Source organism: Neolamprologus brichardi, chromosome 3, assembly GCF_056152115.1.
Source record: "Neolamprologus brichardi isolate AB-2024 chromosome 3, ASM5615211v1, whole genome shotgun sequence".
In the NCBI taxonomy this organism is placed as follows: Eukaryota; Metazoa; Chordata; class Actinopteri; order Cichliformes; family Cichlidae; genus Neolamprologus; species Neolamprologus brichardi.
In genome coordinates, this window is record NC_142106.1 from 35,502,260 (window position 1) to 35,525,940 (window position 23,681).

Below are 23,681 nucleotides of genomic sequence, written 5' to 3' on the forward strand. Positions count from 1 at the left end.
AGTAGCACATTTTAGCAACAAATCAAATACAATTGTGCATTGACACATGTTAGCTGGTTACTACACATTGACCACACACTTTTCTAGAATAATGTTCAGACTGATTTGTACTTGTGTGTGGGCTGGAATTACACACAAACTGCTACAATCATTTGTAAATCTTACTTTACGCTGATGGATCACATCGTGCACGTTTGTCCCAATGACTGTAGAAAACCGTTTTCTGTTTTCTACAGTCATTGGTTTGTCCATGCATACCGGACAGCAGGGGGCGCTCATGCGATGTACCAACACCGTCGAAAAGTAGTAGAAGAAGAAAGTCTGCTGATTGTAATAAAAAGTACAGCCGCAGGGGGGCGTTTTAAAAACGCACTACACTACGCATGTCAGTAATGATATGCCCCGCCGTCCACCTCCGTTTCCCTCCGCGGACGCTCCGCCCACGTCAAATTTTCTCCTAGTTTGAGGCAGGCTCTGCCTCTTACGTCCACAGGAGACCGCTGTTGTGCACGGTAAGTGTTGCCAACTTTTTTTTTCTGAAAAGCGACTAGGACAAATCTGCCGACTTTTCCTGGTGTTATTGGAGACTTATGACGACTTTTTGACGTGAAAGCACGTATCGCTCTTACAGCAGCGGGTGCTGGCGTGGGCACCTTGCCGTCTAAAATAAATCACTAAAACACGTCATTGCAAACTTAGAAATCGGATGTCCTTGGAGAGCCTTAACTCCATCTTGTACATCTCATATATAGACTGAAGCTGTCTGGTGGGGCTTCCTATGAACACCAGCAGTTTTCTGGCACATCAGCTGCATGCTCACTTCCATTAAGTCAAATGCTACAGATGCTGATCCTGCCATAAAAACTCTCAACCAAAATGAGGATGACCCACTCATTCTGTGAGCCAGCACGGCCTGTGTGTGTGGAGGGGTGTCTGAAAAAATCAAAAAAAAAAGAAAAAAAGAAAACAATTAGCCTGCATTAGGACCAGACTAGTTCCCATAATTTTTCACATTGCCACTGTTTTTCTAGTGTGTCTAATTTTTTTTTTGTCAATTTCGATTGTTAATGTAGTTTGTTAACAACGTTATGGTTACATATGTTTTTCTGTTACTTTTTGTGGACCACAAAGTTTGCAACTACTTAAACACACACACACACACATAAAGAGTGCCTATTTCGGGTCAGTTTTGCCGGTCCCAAGCCCGGATAAAGGAGGAGGGTTGGAATTGTGACATTAAAAAAAGCAATAATCGCTAAAGGAAATTTAATTTGTAGTTTTAAAAATATTCCAAATGCATTGGGGGTGTTTTTTTTTACTCACTTTATGTCTCTCCCACGATGTCATTTCTGTCTTCTACAGCGCTGGTTACAATTACATAAACATGACTAATTATGTAAATTAGGCAATGACGTCATTTGCTGACTTTTAGGACAGCCAATAGCGATTTCCCTTACTGAGGAGTTGGCAACACTGTGGACGGTTCATTTTTTACCAGACTGTTGGTAGCATCTTTGACGGAAGGGACGCGTTGTTCTTACACAGACAGGTGTGTTGCGTACGCTGATCTTTTTGGCCTTTCGTAGAAGGATATGAATCATTTCCTCAGGCTTTTTCTGCGCGGGCTTAAGCACCGAGCCCAGTTTACGGAACAGACCGACGTTTGTTACAATTGTGTTAGCTACACGCCGTCAACAGCTAAGCTGACCTGCATGACATCTGTCCCTGTTTCGTTATTAATGCTAGTTGCGGCAAATGATTGTGTATAACGTCTTCTTCTTCTTTTTTAAAGAACAAAATAAAATCATGCTGCTTCGCAAAGTGAGCCAGTCTTCCGCCCTGTGCAGCACCGTTCTCCGGCTTCCTGCCGTGCTAACCGGGTGAGTAATCATCATTAATTATTGCTATAGAGGCTTTAGAATGAGATGTTTATGTTTTACAAACATATCGTATCTTGTCTGATCTGCAGAGGTCAACGTCAGGCCGCGGTGGTGTTTGTTGGGCAAAACGGCCGTCTCTACGCAAGCCAGGCAGCCGAGGTGCGTTATGTTATTATATCGTATTTCATTATAATACATTAAGTACACATTACTCTGTTTAACACGGCTGCTTCACGCTGTGGCTCCACTACATTTGATCGAGACTGTGTCCTTGTTTGGGTAATCGCAGCCTGCGTCTGATATAACTCCAGCACCCCCTCCCGCTCAAACTGGGGGAAAGTTCACTGTTCACGTGACCCAGGTATTAAAGGTGACACTGCAGTTGCTCAGGCAAGCGTTCACAATAAAACCAATAGATCGATGATGTCATACGTGGAGTTTCGCCATAATGCTTGCACACCCGAAATTACCACAATGTTTTTAACAAAAATATATCATCATAAATCTATCAGCAGTTGTAAAGTCAATGATCGTGTGTGTGTTGTTACTTTTGTTATTATAATTGTTAATAATGATATTATTTCTTTGTGTATAATAAAACAAGTCGTAATGATAAATATGTCTAAGCAGTTTTAAAGTCTTGCAGGTCTTCATCAGATTGACTGTGAACTTTTGGCTTAGCAAAATTGCTATGACGCAACAAGGATTAATTTAGTACTGTTATCTGCAAATCAGAGTTTTTCCTGCTTTGAATACAAAAGAGCTATCAACAAAAAATCACCACCACTGAGATAAAAAAAAAAAAAAGATTTTAGCCCAAAATGTATTTCAAAATAAAGTTTGGGTTTATCATATTGTCAGAAGTGTCAGGAAAATGGACAGTAAGATACCCCAGAGTCATTGCCACAAATTTATCCAACCAGTCCAGTTTATCCTCCCAAGAGGTCAACTCTGTGTTTTTGTATTTGCTGAGAGGTCTCATATAGTGCTGGATCCATAAGCATTACATTAAAACAAATATTTCTAAAGTAGATTCTGGGGGAAAACTACGGAGCCCTGCAGGGGACATGGGAGAAAAAAAATAACTTGGGATCTCGCAAAACTTTTGCGAGATCTCGCAAAACAAACTCGGGATCTCGCAAAAGTTTTTTTGCTAAAAAACTTTTAATGATAAATTAAAAGTTTTTTAATTTATCATTACGACTTGTTTGTTTTGCGAGATCTCACAAAACTTTTGCGAGATCCCGCAAAACTTTTGCGAGATCCCGAGTTTGTTTTGCGAGATCTCGCAAAACAATCTCTGTGTGTCACTGCGGGGTATGCAGGTGTGTTGAGAGAACGTACCCAAAAGCAGACAAGGAGAGAGAGAGGACACTGAACTTAAAACAAAAGCGAGCCTTTATTCTGGCTGATGGCAGGAGTAAAAGGAAACAATGACAATGTGTACAGCAGATTTTGATGTGATCTGTCCCTCTAACACTAAACACAAACCTTGTTTATTATTACATAACATCATTATAATAACAATAAATTCAGGATAAGAACTGTAAGTGCATGGCACTTCAAGGGTAGCTCCACAGGTGTGAGCAACAGGCCTTCTGTTGAGCCCAGTTTCAGCATTAAAGCACACCAAAATTTTGTCAACACATATCACAGAAGATCCTGTGCAGAAGCGCAGGATTTTTTCAGCTTTGGTTTCATCAGCGTTTTTAACATAATGCTGAAGATGGTTAAACGTTGCCTGTTCTCCGTGAGACAGCATCAATTTTGTTGTTTCAAATAGCTGCACTAGTCTTTTGCCTGTGGCCTTCTTTGTCTCATACAGAGATAACACACTTTCCTTGTCTGCCAGTTTCAGCTGCAGATGTGCCATGGGTGTGGAGAAGCAATCCATTATATACTTTGGCTCTTGGAGAATGGCCTTTTGAGCCATTGTTTCAATGGCAGGCTGTATGTTGTTCTTAGGTGGTAGGAAGTGGGAACCCATCCTTGTAAAAAGGTCAAGCAGGTCCTCTTCATCATTTTCATCCATGGATTTGATTTCAAGACTAAATCCCCTGTTTAATCTTAATGTTAAACACTGGAATTGTCTCTCAACTGACAATATCCTTTTAATTTAAATGGACCCACAAACTGCCATATCCTCAGAAAATAGCATGAAATTTTGGCATCTCTACAGTATGTAAAGATAGGTATTTATGGTTGCCTGAATTGATCCATCTTACCTGTGCAATCTGGGGTGCTTCCTCCTGTATTGACTGCATATGGGGTGTGGGCAAGCCATTAGCTGAAGACAATGGTAGCAGGAAACCATCCATAGGTAATCCATTTGCGTCGGCATTCTGAGAAGGAAGTATTGCATTAATTGACAACAGACACCATAACCCTTCAAGATTAGAAGACTCTTCTTCAATCTTCTACCTTGGCCTATTCTAAATCATGAATGTTCTTAAAAAGTCTGCAAAATATGTCAATAGGTCTTAAGAAATAGAAAAAAGATACACCTCTTTATTTTCAACCTACATGTCTCACTTACAAGAGTAAAAAGACATATTACAGTGGAATTCCACAGGTTTTTATCAGATCTTGATGTACTTCTTACTACTTAAAATGTTGTATTATTGCTGCAACAAAATCAGGTTTTAAACAAACAAGAGATGAATTCTGATTAATAGAAATCGAGCAAGTGTTTCACAGTACTGTAGGTTATTTCTTTTAAGATCCAAAAGAATAATATTACAGAAAATAACATACATGCTTAAATTTTGTCCAAGCAGGAATGCATGATCAGCTTTTTTAAAATCAGAACTATGCAAGTTATTGAATTTGATTATTAATAAATTTCCATATTTTGTAACACTTACATAAACCATATCAAGCACAACTGTCCATGGTCTTACCTGTCTGAGATCCTCACTGTTGACATAATTCAGGGTTATCACGACTGTGTCGTCACCATCTGCTCTGACAAGATCCTCTTCAGGATTCCATAGAACCGTATCCGCTTCGTCTATGTCTGGAAAACGAAATTCCAAATCTTCTGGAAGTTTGTCCCAGGACTCTAGTTTGAAGGATTTGTTAGGAACTATACTGGTCAGATCAATAATTTCAGAGCAGTGGTCAGGGAAATCATGATCACTTGAGTCAGTCTGCTGCTGCTGTCCCACAACAGTTTTTTTAATGTCTGTTGGGGTTGAATGCATATGGTGTGATTTTCCTGGACTTTGTGTTGTCACTGCCTCACAGAGTGATTTCAGTTTTTTTGGATTGTGTTCCATCTGGAAATTGTGAATCTGTGAACCAGAAAACAAACACAAGAAACAAACGAAAATAATTCAATTATTTTTTCAGCAGCCAGTCATTTAGTACATGTTAATGAATACAAAGCTGTAAGTCTTTCACAGATGTATTAAATGTACCTTACCACACAAGTCAACAACAAATTCCTTGAATAATTTCATCCTACAGAAGTGCAAATATTCGTAGATGTACATTAAGCACTTGAATAAGACAACTCTTTATTGCCGTTGCACAGTCATACCTAGTACAATAGTACAACAAAATTAGAAAATGTCGCATGTTACCACCAAGCACTACTAAACACAACAAAATACAGTAACTTTAAAGTGATCATTATTTGTAATAATAACTTTCTTATTTTAACAAACCTGTTTGCCAGTGTCACTGTCAGATGAATCCCCATGGTCAAGTAGATCTGGGACAAAATCATCTGTCTCACTGTCAAATCCAAGTAATGTCACCGGTGAATCTTCTTCAGTTATGCTGACAGAAAAATCCTCTTCAGATGAGGACTGAACTGTTGACGGTGTTTCATCTTTCGTGCAAATGTAAAATATCAGGAGCTTCAATTTGGTTTGTTCATGAAGTTTGCCAACAGTGCCATCTAAAGCAATCGGATTTCTTTTAAAATCACAGACATCAATGACAAAGTCTTCAACTCTCACTTTTGGCGAGTACCCATCTGGAAAAAACAGGTCCTTTCCCATTTCCAAAATTGTAGCTACAGTTGTAGTTTTTTCCACAGTTGCATGTCTTGTTCCTCCACCATTTCTGGTTCTCACTTGACGGTATTCATTACTGCTTAAATGAAGCCATCCGATTTCTATTTTTCTGCAGGTCTTCTCTCCTGCAGTATTTCTCTGTCTTGCCATCCCTTCACCTTGCTTGTGGAACACACCTGATGAACCACACAGCACTCCTTTGGTTTTTGATCTTACTTTCCGTGCCGCAATTTTATCTCTTAGGTTCTGCAGAAGAGTCTCTTTATCTGTGCTGTACTTAGTTTGTTGACAGAAGGACTGGACAGCTACTCTGTCACCATATGTCCTTATGTATTTTGCCATTTGTCCATCAGTCATGATGGACAGCACTGCCTTATCCACCTGCAGACATAAAACATTAGAGAAATGCTATTAATATACTTTTATTCTAGGAAGCCACACTAGCACACATGGAATACTAACTGTATTAGAAATAGAGTTCTTAATCACTGTTTATGATCATTATCAAAAGTTACTCTGTCAACTTGTGTCTTATTACTTTACTGTTGCTGTGTTAGTGTTAGTATAGTAATAGTAGTAGATATTTATATACTACGTTACTAAAAAATATTTTGCTAGTAAGGTATAAGTAAGGTAAGTTCCACCAAGTATTTTGTGCCATGGTGTCCATGTTACCATGGTAATGGCACAGCCAGATAACAACATCCAAATTCATGGGCTGCAACCTCTTTTTTTTTTTTAAACTTTATTTAACACATTGTCCAAATTCATGGGCTGCATCCTCCTGAGGACGCTTTTGTAGACCGATTACGTCACAGTGATGCGCCGAAGGCTATCCAAATTCGTAGACTCCTTTTTTTTTATTTGCACAGAAATGTACAACAATTATGGCAATCTCTACAAAGATTCTATTTTAAATTCGTAGACTCCTCCGAATGCAGCGGACAAATGCGTCCTCCTTTTCACCAAAATTTTTTTTTTAAATTATTAAACTTTATTAAGAAACAGTATACAGAACATGTATACAACCAGAACAAAATTAACATATGCCAGGGGGTGTAATACAAAGAATTACATACATTCGGGTGTGTGCTTCGTGGCCCACCATATCCCAGAATTCAAAGTGCGGCCCAGCCAAACTCCAGTTTCCGGTAATGGCGGCCGCTAATAAGTTTTAAAATGACTGTTATTAATCTTTCTGGGTCACAAAATAAACTTTTAACATATTTCAGGCGAGAACGTGGGTGTGTAAACTTGAAATATCTGCTCGGTTTATCAAGATATCGCATATTTGCAAGTGCTTCGACGTTTTCGTTGATGTCTGTTACCCACCAGCTTGATAGCTAGCCGAGAGCTCAACGGTCACTAAAGCCGCAGAGAACGGCACAACTCCCAGCACATCATTTTCAGATCACCGCGGACTTTTGCTACTCAGGCTAAACGTAATATATAAAACACTTTGACAACCTAAAAATGTTATTGTTGGGCTTTTTTCAGTGTTTTATTTGTTCTTGAGTAAACCGGTTTGGCTGAGATTAAAGTTATTAGATTAAATTCGATAAAATAAAACTTTATTAATCCCCCGGGTGGGTTCCTCCTTGGTTTTTACACCGCTTAATCAACGTCAAACAGAAAACTGATTAAACAGAAGTGTGAGATGGTCGAGAATTTACTCCAGTGTCGTGTTATATTTTAGATAGAAAGGAGCTGGTGTCCCGATTGAAACTGGAAAAACTAGCCTTTGTGCTCTTAATATTTAATCACTAAACAGCACTTGACAGCAAACTGTCTCCCTCTGTGTACCTTCATCCTGTTGGCTACATGGTGGTAAACCTTCCGGTGTGTTTTTCCTTTTACACGAGTCAACCTGACATTGCGTATGGTTAAGCAGTGATTTTGTATGTTTTGTAAGCTTTGTTGCACAGAGAGTTTGTAGCTTCCTCACTTGTTTCCCTTTATTCATTTTAAACATAATTTATATACTTTTGTCCTCTGCTCTGTTTGTGGTTTCAGGCAGTGCTGGAGAAGCCTGCAGCAGTCGGCAGTGACGCTGCCACCAAAGTGGAAAAGAAGACAGCTGCTGCTGCTGTATGTTTACTATCTGCTTTATAAGCAAGTCTTACATTTATAATGGCCAAAATCTGGTTAAAATCAGTCAGTCTACTTTGTTTATTTTTAAAGTAAAAGGTTTGAATCCTAGGAGCAATAGGGCACATGTTTCTTTAAGAATGGGTCCCTCTTTAAAGCTGATTTCTTTGCTGTTTAAACACAACACACAGAGGCTTTCAGTGTTCTCAATTCACCAGCAGGTGGCAGCATAAATCACAGCAATGCACGTTTGGTAGGCCCTAAGGGCTTTAAGCTTGACCTCTCTTGCAGCTCCATAGAGCAGTTTCAGTGGTGTTTGAGTTAACTTAAATGTTACTGTTTGGATTATCTTTTCACAGGAATCCAAATCATTTGCTTTCAACATTTTCAAGGGGCAGATCACAACTGCCCAGGTTTTTCCCTTTCCCCAAGGTAAATCCATAAGACGTATTTATGTTCTTACCTGATTTTAAAAAAAAAATAAAGCCAGCTTCTTGCTGATTGGCTTTGTTAAACTGAAAAGCTGTTGCCAGTGTAATGGTTTGTATGTGCCGCAGTCCTCGATGAGGAGCAGGAGCAGTTCCTTCGAGAGCTCGTGGGGCCATGCAGCAGATTTTTTGAGGTAATTGTAAATCTCAGTCTGACCTCACGCTCACTGCTCCTATACACCCCCAAACCCTCCACTCACCGATTCCCCCTCCATGTTTCTGCTCCCTCTGGACAGGAGGTAAATGATCCAGCCAAGAACGATGCCTTGGAGAAAGTGGAGGATCACACCATGGAGGGCCTGAAGGAGATGGGTGCCTTTGGTATGCAGGTGCCAGCTGACCTGGGTGGCATTGGCCTCTCAAATACTCAGGTACAGCTTGCTTGACTTAATTATGATATTGACAACATGGCAATGGTTTTAAAAAGTTTTAACGGAAATTATCCATCCAACAGTACGCCCGGGTGGTTGAGATCGTTGGCAGTCATGATTTGGGGGTCGGTATTACTTTGGGTGCACACCAGTCTATTGGTTTCAAGGGAATTTTGCTTTTTGGGAATAAAGCTCAGAAGGAAAAATATCTGCCAAAACTCGCCTCAGGTAAGAATACCAGCATCAGCATCTGGATTTCGAGGTAAACTGTAGCTCTGTAGAAGATTGGAGACGTTCTTTCTGTTTATTATTGAAAGCTAAAAAAGCCATAACCAAAAAAAGCCATAGTGTTGGAGGGACACACTGTGCTAGAAAAGTCTAACTTCATGTGAAAGAAAAGCTTAGTAATTTTTGTTGTAATTTTTTGCTTTGACAATGACTCTGTGTGTGTGTGTGTTACTCCAGGCGAGCACATAGCCGCCTTCTGCCTGACTGAACCAGCCAGCGGTTCTGATGCCGCCTCTATCAAAACCGTTGCCGTCCAGTCGCCCTGCGGAAAGTATTTCACCCTCAATGGAAGCAAGATCTGGATCAGGTGAGGACTCCAAGGAAGTTCTTGGTGACTAGTTTACTAAAAAATAGTACGACTTGATGACAAACCTAAAAATAGAAAACCAGACAAACCACAGCACAGTCTGCTGAGGAGGGTTCAACGTTCTCTGCATAGTTATTGCCTATGTTTAAGCGCTTTCGATCCCGTTCTTCTGTATATGCTTGAATGGTTTTCAAAATGTTGCTGAGCTGAGACACTTTGCACTGTGCACTACACACAAGTCTGTTCTGGTGGTTATAAGACTGTTTACCCTTTGAACAACCACTCGCTTTCTCCCATCAAAGCAATGCACGACCGCAGTGGTTAGTGCAGCTGACACCTGTCTCACTTTCTCTCGCTTGAGTACAACTTCCTGTTACACGAAGACTGGGGAGTACGTGCTACTGTCTGTCATTAATAGTGAGATGCTGTGTGATTGCTTAGAAGCAACAGCTGACTGGCGTCACGCATGAATAAAATATGAATAAGTAGTTTAACCGTCTTATATCTGTGTGTGAGGGTAATTTTATTACTTGTAGCATTTAAAACATTTTTTTATTTTATTAGTGTCTAAATCAGTGTTTAGTCCTTTTAAAACTCCTGTTTTTAGAGTTGACGTATTCGAAAAGTAATCTTAAAGTAAAGCTTGACTGTTTGACAGCTGAAGCTTTTTCGTGCTTTCACCACAAGGGGGCAGAATTACACAGTGCATCCAGCGACACACAGTAATGGCCACTCCATTCTAAATAACCTTCTCTCCTCAGCAATGGAGGTTTGTCTGAGATCTTCACTGTATTCGCCAAGACGCCCATGAAGGACCCCAAAACCGGGGAGATGAAGGACAAGATCACGGCGTTCATTGTGGAGAGGAGCTTTGGAGGAGTGACACAGTGAGTGCCCCTTTTCTTAACTTAGCAGACTGTTTGCCACTAAACCCTTTATTTTTGTTGTGAATGAAACTTTTTATTTCTTCCTTCCCATCATCGTAAACCTTACTTCTCTCTCGCAGTGGCCCTCCGGAGAAGAAAATGGGCATCAAGGCTTCCAACACGGCCGAGGTCTACTTTGATAACGTGCGAGTGCCGGCCGAGTGCGTGCTGGGCGAAATCGGAGGCGGATTCAAGGTGGCAATGAACATCCTGAACAACGGCCGCTTTGGCATGGCGGCCGCCCTCTCCGGCACCATGAAGAGTGTCATCGCCAAAGCTGTGAGTGAATCCCCTCCAGGTTCCTTAAGTGTAGAAAGGAAGGGAAGTGGGTGAAGCGCACCGGTGGAGCTCTTCTCTCGAAGCCTATGGCTTTTACTTATGGTTTAGTTTCTATATGTGCTGTCAGGTTTCCCACTTGCTGCATTGTTTCTTATCTGTAACCAATATTGTCTGTGTTGCAACTCATTTCGTTTTGCTTTGTTCTTCGTTGTGGGTTAGTGGGAAATTCCCCTTCTCTTTGTGGCCTCTTTCTGCTTCTTGCTGCGCTTAAATGTGCTGAAGGCCTCCGTTCGGCTCTGTCTACTGAGAGGATTCAGCTGTTTTGATTAGTAAAGTAATTACATTTTTTTTAACTTAAATTACTTAAAATCAATGTTATGTTTATTAAAACAGTTTGAATTGCTACCAGTAGATGGTCATAAGATTAGAGGACCATAGACACAGTGACAACACACACTGGTTAATGGAGTCCTCTTTTGAAGCCTCGAGCTGACTGTTTTGGCTGTCTCTGCATTTAAAAACGAAATGACTGAGAAATCAAGACAATGCAGACTTATTCAGTAGCAACTTGACAGTCACATGCAGTCGTGTCCTACTTTATTGTCTGCTTTAATATAAATACAAACATAACTGACTAAATGAACATCCTGCTGTGACTCAAAAGGAACAGCTGAGAACGTAATGGCTTACTGAAAGCGTTTAATGAGGCCATAGGTCAAGGAAGATGAGGCGCAGTTTCTCATGAATGATGATAAAAGCAGAGTTGAACTATAAATATTTAATGAGGCAAATGAGACGAACAGAGAACGTAACATCACATTTGCAGGAGGATGTTGAACACATAAATCAATCAAATTGGAATAAATATTTTTTTTTAAAAACATCGTGTGTGGAGATGCAAAGTTTCATTCAGATTGGCCTGTCTGTTAGGGAGGAGATGAGGTAAATTGAGACATACATGATCATAATTTTTGATGGAAAAAAATTTGTGCAGATGCTGATATAAAAAAACACAAATTTATCTGGCCAGTAGCTGATGTGGTATTATTACTATTATTAGATTTAGGTAGAATAAAGCATACAGCTGCACATTACTCTTTCACTTGTTTACAGTAGGGCTGCCACAAACGATTATTTTGATAGTCCACTAGTCACCGATTATTTTTGCGATTAGTCGACTAATCAGATCATGCACAACGTACAGCTTATTGCAGCAGCATGCATCTGCTCTTATATAACTATCATTAGCTTACAGCTTTAAGTGTTTAAGGTATGTGCTAACTAAAAATAAAGACAAGATGATAGTTTATTGAATTTAAATGAAATTTGCAGAATTTTTAGGTGAAGTTTAATAAACTCAGCCGTCTGCTCCTCTAAAATATAACAGGACACCGGAGTATATTCTCGAGCATCTCACACTTCTGATAATCAGTTGTCTGCTTGACGTTTATTCAGCTGTGTAAAAACTATAACTTTAATCTCAGCCGAACCGATTTACTCAGGAACAAATAAAATACTAAAAAAAGCCAAACAATAACATTTTTAAGTTATCTAAGTGACTTATATATATTTAACCTGAGTAGCGAAAGACGGCGTGGGTTTGAAAACGATTTGCCGGGAGTCTGGTGTTCTCACGGGCTCTAGTGAGCCTTGCCCCCGGCTAGCTATCGAGCTAGTGGGTAACAAACGTCTCCGAAAACGTCGGAGCGCTTTTTAAAATATGTGGTGTCTTGATAAACTGAGCAGATGTTTGAGGTTTATACAGTTACATTCTAACCTGAACATATGTTAAACATTTTTTTGTGACCCAGAAAGAATAATAAGAGTAATATTAAAACTAACTAGCTGCCGCCATTGTTGGAAACTGAGCAGGGCCGCGCTATGAATTCTGGGACACAGTTTCTTCTTCTTCTGGGTTTAACGGCAGCTGGCATCCTTGTACATGTAGTGCTGCCATCTTCTGTTTCAGTCCGTTATTACACTCTTAAATCCTACTACTACTTATTCCTGCATCTTTTGGGATCTTACAAAGCTTCAAACGACGCGTCGACGATTTTGATAGTCGACGTAATCGTGGCAGCCCTAGTTTACAACACTTGTCTTTTAACAAGTACAAAACTGATATGACACAACAGAAAACCACTGTTTACTGACATATCAGCACTGATAATTAGGTGACCGTGGACCTCTTCTTCAGTTGCAAATGTTTCACTACTAGAAAAATACATTAATATTAAGCCAGTGTGCACATGTACCTGAAAACATGAAGAGAAATTTACTTCAAAGTCAGTGTTACTGCGCTTATAGTAAATGAGATTCACAAATCAGTTTTGCAGCTAAATGGTCTCTACAGTAAGCATATTTTATTGCTGTGACTGAAGGGATTTCTCGCCCGGGGGGGAAAAACGTGGTTGTTTTGTTTGAGCAGTTGCGTCGGCTGGAGTGAAAACTGTGAAAAGTTAATGTGGGGGGAATTCCTGCCCCCTCAGCGTTTTTACTGAGGGAGAATCTCATGCAGAGGAGGCACAGGGAGCCGGTTCTCATGCACTTAGAGAAATGACTTGCTCACATGTTGATAAAGAGAAGTTCATTTTTTCACTGTTTAATGTCATGCAGCCATAAGCTGCTTTCAGTGAGCGCTTGCGACCTAATTCAACACTAATCTTAACGTGTAAAGTTTTTAAAGAAAGCACGGTTCTTTTCAGCTTTGTTGTTTGTTTTCACGTATCATGGTATTTTGACACATTGCCACCAGTTTTGCACCTCACCACAATACTGATCATGCTTCTTTTTGTGGTGACCGGCAGCTCTGCCAAACTTCCTCTTCTCATACAAAAAAAACCCTGCTAGATAGCAACAGCATTTCAGGGCACCAAAAAAAACCCCACTTGCAAAATCTTGTTTCCTCATATCTTGTGGCTTGAGTCGAATTCTTGACTTAAAATAATGAATTGTGGTCTTATAGCAGCCTGTGCTTTTCCACTTTTCGTCAGGTGGACCATGCAGCCAACAGAACCCAGTTTGGGAACAAGATTCACAACTACGGAGCCATCCAGGAGAAGGTGGCTCGCATGACTATGCTGCAGTACGTCGCAGAGGTCAGACAACACAACACGAATCTGTAACGCTACCTCACCCTCACCTGAGCCGTGTGGTGCAGGTTCTGAGAAGAACCTTGCTGATTAATGGTTTGCCGTTATCTTGACATTGTGGTTGATTTCCTGTTTTACTGTCAGTCAGCATAATCTGCTTGTCAGCTCGCTGGGCTTTATTTAACACAGAGAATGTGCTGAGATGCCTTTTTTTTAATGTGACGAATTCAAATTAAATTCAGTTTTGATTGTCTTTATGAGAAAGGTGTCAAACTCATGGTACCATTACTTCTGTGTGTTTTCTCAGTCCATGGCCTACATGATCAGTGGGAACATGGACAGCGGAGCAACCGACTTCCAGATCGAAGCTGCCATCAGCAAGATATTTGCCTCTGTAAGAAATTTCCACTTTAATGTTTGTACTGCAAGCCTTTTATTTCAGCTTTTGCAGTAACCAGAAAGCCTTTAAGGATGTTTGGCTTCAATTTTTCTGTTAGCACACATTAGTGGGCAACGTGGCGCTTATTTCATAATCTTCATGAGGTTCCTTTTTCTGTGGAAGACTGAAGGATGGTAAATAGAGGAAGCATATGTCTGACTGATGTGAGATGAAATGTGATGTGTGTTTGGCAGTGCTAAACGTCTTTTACATGTCTGTGTTTCTTTGTGTAATTGAGACAGGAAGCAGCATGGTTTGTGACAGACGAGAGCATTCAGGTTATGGGCGGCATGGGTTTCATGAAGGTGAGTCCTCAGTCCACATCCTGTTAGTTACAAACCAGGTAGCAAGGGGACAAATATATTTGACAAAATTTAAAGTTTGTGTTTTTGAAAGCTAGAGTTTAACATCCTGCTGAAAGCAGGTGAAACAGTAGATAGAACAGGAATTTCTCAGAATGTATACCTTGTGTATAGTCTCTTTTTATATATCACCAAATCACAACAGCATTCACTTTATATTGTAAAGTAATGACACTACATTATTGGAATCAAACTTGAATAATCAACCAACCCAATAGGTCTGTGAAGGTTCTCAGTCATGGACCCCCTAACGCCTTAACACCCACTCACATCCGGGGCCATTTGACCTTGGGAAATCACATGATAGGGTGGGGCTAGGTTTCACAATGAGCTCACCTGAAACCTTGGCTGATTGTGACCTACACCCGTTTTCACACCTTGGCTCGTGTAATTAGGTAGAGGATCATTACAGGGTCCATTGTCCCTCTTGGGGGGGACACTCCCACTTAAATTTGGGACTCTCCACCATTTGACCCTAAAACTGAAGAAGCTTCTTGGATGAGAGGTCAAACATCTTCAAGCAATTTAAAGAAGTCCAGACAATTTTCTTTTTAAGCTGCTTAGACAACCAACCCACTATAAGCAAGCAGTTGGTAACAGTGGGAAAGAAAAACTCCCTTTTAACAGGAAGAAGCCGGTTCAGGGAGGGACGGCCATCTGTTGCCACTGTTGTTGCTCTGTCTCCTGACCTTCCTGTCAGTTTTTCATTATTTTATCCCAAAAGGGCAAAAATATATATTTTTTTTAAAAACCCTAATGATGGGGCTTGATGTGGTGTCAGTGTAAAGTTTCACAGAAGACGTGATTGGTCATTAGCCTGCAGAAATGGAAGTATGTGCGTTTAAGAGTAATCGCTGTTCTTATCCCATTCACAGTTAGTGGTTACAAGTAGCTGAACAGTTCATTGTCAGGCCAACATTGTTGGATGACTTTAGCTATTTGCTGCTGTACTAGCTCACATTGTTCACACGGATGTTCACATTGTTTACACAAACATTAGGCAGTAGGTAATGGATAATAGGCATTTATTTAGAAATAACTTGAGCTTATTATATAATATTATACTATTCAGTGTATTTTTAGGTAGGCAGCTGTAAGCATTTAAAAGAGGGATGTGGTGGCTGCAATAAAGGGAATTGAAAATATCAACATTCGGATGTTTGCCTTGTACTTCGATACAATGTTTTTCTGCTGCTGAAAAACAACATGTTATGAAGGTGTAGATGTTAATTAATATTAACAATAATTCACTGTCCAAACCTAAAATCAATCAGGTCAAAAAAAGCTTTAATTTTCAGATTTTTAAATATTAACAGATTTTTTTGAGACAATATTTTATATTATTTCACTTTTAATCTGAAAAGTGTTACAAAGGGGATGAAATATATATGGTCTACTACACCTCATACCCCCCTTTAGACTCACCCCCGCTTGCTTCAGTTATCGCATTAATGTACAGCTGCCGTCAGCCTTCAGTAAGTTGTATAATTCAAACGTGCTGTTAGACCAAGTGAACAGTTCATCTGCAGATTTTAATGTAGCCTTACTTCTGGGGGCTTACTGCAGATTTTTCTCTTTGTAAAACAAGCGGCGGTGGATGGAGCACCTACAAAGTTTACTTTTCTTCACGTCGGAGTTTGTTGATCAGGTGGTTTGATTAAGGACTCCAGGTTTTAATGGTGATTACAGGAACAGCACTGTTTTCTTTCGTTCAATCTGAGATCACTGTTTCGGTAATGGCTCCGCCTCTTCGTTCTTTGCGGTGTGTAAACAGACACCGGCTCCACGTTAAAACTCTTTGACGATGAAAGCCAAGTTTTAATGTATTAACATGACCTCTAAAAAGTAGATGTTTCTAAAGACATTGCTTTTTTTTGTTTTGTTTTGTTTTGTGCAGCCACAAATACAAAGGCTCATGTAGGGGAGCTGTAAACATCAGCACTGGGAATGTGTGTAGATTGTTTTTGGATGTATGCTGACTGTGGTCACATGCGCAGTTTCCTGATAGTTGCGCTCATCTTTTGGCTTCGCTTCTGTTTGGTTTTTGTTTTTATCTCAAACACGGCTGTCTGTAAACGTTGGCGAGCCTTTGACAGGTGTGGCAAGCACTCAAACAAGGATGCGCCTAAAGGATCCGCATTTCCTTGTTTTATGCACTGGAAGATAAAATCGTTTTCCCGCTCTGTTTACTGTGTGTTTCTGTCCACGAACGCTTCAGTTTTTGTTGTGATGATGATGATGATGGTGATGGTGCGCTAATGGCCTCTATCTGATTATAGTTTTAAACAGAAGTAATGATGTAATCGGGCAACAGATCTTTGTTCTTATCCATTAAAGATGCACAGGTGTGGCTAAGACTTCTCAGAAGCCTTTGCACTGTATAGTGGCAGGTGCTTGCCTTGCTGTTGCGGTATTGAGTCATTTAGTTGCAACAGGCGAGTTGGCATACACACTCAGAAAATACTGAGACCACATTCGAGTGAAAAAAAAAAAAGATATCAAGCAAGAAGTTCACTAGAATAGACTGGAAACAACCAGCTGAAGATACGGGGGCGTGGTGGAGCTGTGTAAACAGTTTTGTGCTGCTTAAAATAAACCAGACAGTGCAGAAGAGAAAAAAAAAATAAGCTTGCTGCTTTGGTTTGTTTTTTAGTTCAGTGGAAAGTGTGCTCAGTCATGAAGGACAATGTACTATGACTTTTAAAAATAAAAAGTTTAGTTCAGCCACTGTAAACAATGATTTACACTCTGAGTACTTGTATTGTTGAGTTACGATTGGATTGGTCTGATGTAAAGCTGCTTAAAATAATTCCACTTCCTTTGTGTTACGTGCCAGTTGATAGTGGAATTAATTGCGCAGCAGCGGGGGGGACGAATGCAGCAGGCTTTTAGCGGTTCTGCTCGCTCCGTGCGTTTTGACTCAGGGTTTCACTTCAGCAAGGAAACCAAGTCAAAAGTGTGCTGGTGTACATTTTCATTTCTGTGTCACTTAAAATATGCACACTGGTTTCCACATACAGAATTCAGAAGCGGTGCAAAAGCCTCTATTCCTCTTTAACGGTGCATTTTCATTACCTTATTTCAGGGTGTTAAATGGACATGAGATGGGAAAGAATTAAGTGCTAACCTTGGAAAATGTACAATATTTGCATTCCTTCTGTCTTATTAGGGCTTTTAGTTACTTAGTTATTTTTTATTTTTTAAATAATTCAAGTATTTATTAGATTTTGCATTTTATAACAACAAATGCAAAAATGCAACAACAAAAAACAAGAAGCAAACAAACAAAAAAACAAAACGTTCCCAATCATTCTTTCTTTCCACATTTTAAGCGTTGGCATATGGGAGTCCTTCCAGTGTTCCAAAATGATACGGGCACATGTTACCAACGCAGTACTTAAAACTCTAAACTGGTGTTTATTTAATTGTGGCACCTCTCCTTTGTCTCCTAGTAGACATAATTTAGGTGATCTGGGTAAATTACACTTAGTTAGTTGTTATTTTTGGTGCTTTATTGAGGTGGAGCTGAAAAGCAATGGAGCCCATCATGTTCTTTATTTGTGTTTGTTTCTGCAGGACGCTGGAATGGAGAGAGTGATGAGGGATTTGAGAATTTTCAGAATCTTTGAGGGCACAAACGACATCCTGAGGCTCTTTGTGGCTCTGAATGGCTTCCAGGTAACACAGAAATTTCCTCTGTGTGTGTTTGTGTGTGTGTGTGTGTGTGTGCTTTGTGAAAGTACAGAGGAAGTGGATTCTGCTTGCTGTATAAAATGCTGAAATTCTGTGATAAGAAGCAACTTCCTCTACACATTTCACATTTGAGTTCTGTATCACATCCACGTTTTCTGCACTTCACTTTTCCTCACTCTCTATCAGGAAGTATTGGTTCTTAACATGTTGCATATGACTACAGATTGAGCAATCCGGATAAACCCTGGCCCCTTTGACTATGTTTAGCCCTTCGCTCAGCAGCTTGCATGTGCTTCCCTGCAGAATGCTGGAAACCAGCTGAAGAGCCTGCAGAAGGCCCTGAAGAGCCCCATCAGCAACGCCGGCGTGCTCGCAGGAGAACTCACCAAGAGAGCCAAAAGGTTGGTTTAGCTTCTGCAACACTGTTTTTCCTTTCTGTATGTCTGGAAGGCAGTGGGTGTGCGATCAGGGGTCGCCCCTTGCAAAAAATAGAACGTGACCTGAAGAAGTGATACAGGCTGATGTCGACAGATACAGCAGTTATGCCATCAGATTAATGGAAATGGAGACATTTTTTTATGCACTCTTCCTCTTTCTGAGAAAAACAGTGATGTGAAAATGATTTTCTTACACTTGTGTACTCGCTGCGAGTACACAAGTGTAAGAAAACCATGTGCTGCACACATACACAGAGGAGGCAGAAAAGTGTGGCTTCCTCCTCTCTTTGTGTTAATTTGATTAAGACTTCCTTTTAACCGTTTACTTAACGCTCTCAGAGACTGTGTGAGTGCTTTTATAGCTCAGGCATACAGGCTCATATAACTGCGGTGCAGATCATTTATCCTCTCTACTCCGCCTGCCCAATTCTAGGAGACACTGAAAGCTGCTTGCACGTCAGGGTCTGTAGTCTTGCTTATACATTCGAGCCTTTTTATAGCAACAGTAGCACACAAAGGTGTTGTGTGGTGCTGCATTGCGCTGGGTGTGCAATTAATATAATGAACGGCTAAAAACAAACAGTCGACCACTGAACGCATCATAGAGAGACTTTTAGACGCAGTGATAGCATTTATAGCATAAACTTGTCATAACCTCTGTATAGAGCCTCAGCTGCAGGTTTCAGTCAGTTTGACCAGCTGTTTGGCTTATTTTTGTTCTGTATTTAATTTAAACATGGTTAACTGTACAGCTTCCCACACACTGTATATAAAAGAGCCATCGTGACTTTACCATTTGGGAATTTTGGGACTTTGTCGCTGGCTTTTCCAACCAGGCATTGACAGTGCATGACTACATTTTACTCACGAAAACTGGAGTACAAACTTCTTTGATAGGCTGTATATCAGACAGCATATTATTATTATTAACAGGACAAATTAATTTTTACAGCACATTTAAAACAACAGAGTTGACCAAAGTGTCAGCGTGCCAGCAGAGGTGCTGTCACACACCTAGCTTTTAATTTTTAGCTTTCAAAAAACATCCATGTGCACTGCATCATGGGAGTCTTTGAGGGCTGGTCTTTAGACTGAGCAATTTTTGGCTTAAACCTGGAGCCTCGAGGTTGCTGTTTGGGATCAACAGATCCATCGTAGACTCGGACGGACGGCTGAACGATGCTGTCGGTGTTGCTGAGAATGACTTTTTTGTTGTGTAACGCGGTCCTCTCTTCTTTACAGGAAGGCAGGTTTGAGCACAGGTCTGACGCTGCAGGGGACGGTGCATCCTGAGCTGGCACACAGCGGAGAACTGGTGTGTTATTTTTGTTATTATTTGTATCGATCGACTGTTATTTATGAGGAAAAACCCATCTAAGGGGCTGGCCCAGGCTGGATGAATGGGTGCCTGGCACTTTTAAGAGGACCCTTTGTTTACTAATGGAACATTTCCTCCTGCGTTGCCTTCATTTTCTGCTTTCTGCTACAGCCTGCGTGTTTCCTAACGCTCTGCACTTTTTTTTGTTTCTGCTTTCCAGACAGTTAAAGCCATTGAGCAGTTTGGAGGAGTTATCGAGGAGCTGCTGATCAAACATGGCAAGAAGATCATCGGTGAGAGAGTGTGTGTGTGTGTGTGTCTGCGGGTGTTTCAGGTCACCTGGAAGATTTGAACTTGACTATATTATGAGTTATATCTGACAGTTTAGAAATGACATCTCGGCATTTTATTAACAAATTTTTTTTTTTCTAACTTATCTAAACTTGTGTGCTTTCATTTTTCAGATGAACAGTTTATTCTCAAGAGAGTCGCAGACTGCGCCATTGACATCTACGCCATGGTGGTCGTCCTGTCAAGGTATGCAAAAGTGCAAACAACAGATTTAAGTCTTTGTTCTTTTTTTTTTTTTTTCCACTAACCACACCATCCTTTCTATCTGTCCCCGTTGCGCTCTTTCTGCACGCTCCCACCCACCTTCTAAACTAAGGTCTTCTTTTATTCCACAAACAAACTCCTACGCAGCCCAAAGCGACGTTTCTTGTGAACGTCTTTTTTTCTCGGCCTCTTTCTGCAGGGCGTCGCGAGCTCTGAGTGAAGGCCACACATCAGCTCAGCATGAGAAGTTGCTGTGTGAGACCTGGTGTACCGAGGTAAGATCCTCTGCACAGCCAGACACAAACACGTGCTGCAATGTAAGGAGGATGTTCGGTGTTTTTAATGATCTGAACCGTGGCTAGCAATTTTAGGTAGTGTCACTGTGGTAAGTAGTGGGATGCATGATTAAAGAGAGGAGCTAGTTTGGCCTGGCGTCATTTTACACAGCAGTGAAGACACAAGTTTTAAATATAAACCAGAAGCACTCGGAGAGCGCAAACCAAGGCGCTCACTCTCTGAGCAATATTTACCTTTAAGGGAGTAATACTGTATTTGTATATAAACATTATAGGTATTCAATGTTAAGTAACTGGACTAAAAATAAAGCTCTATAAAACATTGTTATCACTTTGACCTTCAGAGGAATCTGTTGACCTTCAAGGCGAGATCTGAGGTCGAAAATGACAGGATATTTTAAATCTTTATACAGGGTTATATTAACAATACACACCACACTGGTAATAATTATAGTTTCTACGTTGTAACGCTTTTTGTCAGTTTGTGACTAATAGGTCATTGAGTTGACTTTGGATACCTTGGTGGATGTAAGTCAAGGTCTAAAGGAGCATTAGCACGACCCGCTACACTCCTACAAAGTTTAATCAGAATTTAATGTTTTGACCTGTCTTGTTTACAGACAGAATGGCACTGTGAATATAAAGTAATAAGTCCATACTTTACCTCTGTGGTGTTCTGATGCCATCACGATCAGTTTGGCACCATCACTCTCCTCTCTCTGTCCCCCAGGCTCACGACAGGGTCACGCACGAGATCAAGTCTCTCCACTCCAGCGAGTCCAGAAAGCTCTTCAGCAACATGCGGGCCATCTCTGCAGCAGTCGTGGAGAACGGAGGAGTGGTTGCTGCTCACCCCCTGGGTTTCTAAACGCCCTCGCTCTTTCTGCGTTTCTTCAGTCATCTCAACATCTCGTCACGTATGCCGAGTCCTCCCGGACTTTTTTGCCATTATTCCTCTGACACACATCAGTGCCCTTTTTTTAATTTATGAGATGCATTTACAGCCTCAGAAACTGGTTTTGGTTTTGGTGTCTTTTTTAATCCCACTGTTTTTTCCTGTCATGTATTTATGACATTGTGACTCAAGGCATCTAAATTTTGAGCTGCACTTTTGTTCTGTGAGAAATAAAAATGTCAAGCGAGTTGGAAAAGTCACAGTTCTACATTTGTCTAAAGTGTGAAGGGGGCATAAAATGCACCCTTTCCTTTGTATCCAAGCCTTCATGATGTAAACCCTCAGTGTTTAATCTGTTAATATATTAATTTATGCTCTTTTGATCCTTGGTTATTAACCATAAATACAACGATATCAATGCAACTTTAAGTCAGGGAGCCAGTTAACAGGAAACTGATGTGTCTTTAAAGGACAGATTTTTACACTTGGTGTTTAAATGTAGAGAACAGTGTGATGTTTGTTCTTAACGCCTTTCTGCATGTTCAGTTTGCTCGTTGATCAACAGACACACAAATATCAAGACTGTAAAACCTTTTTGCCTTAGAAACCGGCTCGAACACACAAAGCTTTCCTAACAATACTTCACTGTGTGCGCTTTACAGTTATCAGCCACCTGGAACTGCAGTGAATGTAACATCGTCTGTGTACCATGTTTAAGTTTTCTATCATTTATTTCTCTACCGTAGCGAACGTGTAACAAAGTGGGAGTCTGTATAGGCTGTAACTATACTGCTTTTTTCTGCCAATAAAGTCCATTTTCTCCACACTATGTCTCACCTTTTTTGTGATTTTCAGCACGTACAGCAACACTGACTTTTAGTAGCACTTAAAAAGAAAAAAAAATCCCATCACTGCAATATTTTTACCCATCTTGCCGCCAAACGAGCTTCCTATTTCTGTTGTATTCATAACAAACGTTGCTAATTCGGTTTCACTTCTGCAGCTCGGCTCTTCAAGGGCAGGTGCCTTACAGGAAAGCCAGTATTTGCTTTTATGTCAGGAATCGTCTGCCGGTGTGTATACAAGTGAAGTGCAAACAGATGAACCCCTTCCTGTCTTTACACAGGCATACGCACACGAGATGACAAGCCTTACTTATGTGGGTGAGACGCTAAAGAGCTTAATGTGAAAGGTGCCGATGCTGTAGAAGGCCTGCGGTTGTTGTTGCTGAGAATTCCCCAGGCATGTGTCTGTCCTCCTGGCTGAAAACCAACTCTCAAGCTCAGCAGTAGCTGAGAAGCAAACCCAGCATCCCTGTATGGTTTCCTTTTTTTATGCGGAAACATTCGAACCAAGATCAAAACAAAATTAGATTTGGTGTTTTTAAAAAAACAAAAAAAACATCACTGTCTCACTTTAAAAATCTAATCTTCTAAAATAATAATGCAATGGTGTCGAGCATTAACCAATGAGTGTAAGGAGAAATACGTCACTCTTAGAGGTGTTACGAGATGTGGTTAGCTCAGGAAATAGGGGATCAAACCACCAGCTTTTTTTAAAGCTTACTTACTGGTCATATTTCTCCGATAACAGAAGAATCAAGTGTAAAGTGGTTTAGCATCTCATCACTGCAGCTTTTTTGACCGAGGCCTGTAGCTTTCTCAGTTTTTAAATCAACATATGGACATGCATGAACCCCCCTACCCACCCTGTTGTGTTTGGGTCATCATCCACCATCATCATCACCTCACTCAGAGCAGGGGAACGTGGTTTTAGGTCCTCACTATGTGCAGAGAAACTGATTTTTAGCATCTTTTTTAAAAAACGATTTCCTGTCAATCATTTAATGGCATCTTATAATGTTAGGCTGTAAGAAAGCTCTGGTTTACTGTGCGGAGTAACAAGCAGCGGCGTTATGTCAAATGCTCAAAACAACCCACATTAT

General features: G+C 40.5%; 2 protein-coding genes across 2 annotated transcripts; one reads left to right on the forward strand and one right to left on the reverse strand.

Moving 5' to 3' along the window:
- Nucleotides 1-1,444: 1,444 nt before the first annotated feature.
- On the forward strand, nt 1,445-22,560 carry acadvl (acyl-CoA dehydrogenase very long chain). The gene is made up of 21 exons (XM_006801750.3): nt 1,445-1,549; nt 1,793-1,880; nt 1,970-2,039; nt 7,916-7,990; nt 8,350-8,422; nt 8,548-8,612; nt 8,715-8,849; nt 8,933-9,077; nt 9,315-9,444; nt 10,206-10,331; nt 10,451-10,649; nt 13,643-13,747; nt 14,049-14,135; nt 14,423-14,485; nt 18,119-18,220; nt 18,539-18,636; nt 19,915-19,987; nt 20,211-20,283; nt 20,455-20,527; nt 20,745-20,820; nt 21,572-22,560. The coding sequence occupies exons 2-21, from the start codon at nt 1,807-1,809 to the stop codon at nt 21,707-21,709; spliced, it is 1,980 nt and encodes a 659-aa protein (XP_006801813.1). The 5' UTR covers nt 1,445-1,549; nt 1,793-1,806; the 3' UTR covers nt 21,710-22,560.
- On the reverse strand, nt 3,280-5,887 carry LOC148104266 (uncharacterized). The gene is made up of 5 exons (XM_087830599.1): nt 5,549-5,887; nt 4,781-5,173; nt 4,106-4,167; nt 3,406-3,946; nt 3,280-3,288 (listed from the first exon to the last, which is right to left on the reverse strand). The coding sequence occupies exons 1-5, from the start codon at nt 5,885-5,887 to the stop codon at nt 3,280-3,282; spliced, it is 1,344 nt and encodes a 447-aa protein (XP_087686725.1).
- Nucleotides 22,561-23,681: the final 1,121 nt, after the last annotated feature.

Bases quoted from the DNA above. Each gene is read 5' to 3' on its own strand.
- LOC148104266 (XM_087830599.1), bottom strand. From the start codon at position 5,887: ATGGGAAAGGACCTGTTTTTTCCAGATGGGTACTCGCCAAAAGTGAGA. The intron at 5,174-5,548 runs GTTTGTTAAAAT...TCTGGTTCACAG, and splicing joins ACAGTGACACTGGCAAACAG to ATTCACAATTTCCAGATGGA. The intron at 3,947-4,105 runs GTAAGATGGATC...TTTAACATTAAG, and splicing joins AAGCACCCCAGATTGCACAG to ATTAAACAGGGGATTTAGTC.
- acadvl (XM_006801750.3), top strand. From the start codon at position 1,807: ATGCTGCTTCGCAAAGTGAGCCAGTCTTCCGCCCTGTGCAGCACCGTT. The intron at 2,040-7,915 runs GTGCGTTATGTT...TTGTGGTTTCAG, and splicing joins ACGCAAGCCAGGCAGCCGAG to GCAGTGCTGGAGAAGCCTGC. The intron at 14,136-14,422 runs GTAAGAAATTTC...TAATTGAGACAG, and splicing joins TCAGCAAGATATTTGCCTCT to GAAGCAGCATGGTTTGTGAC.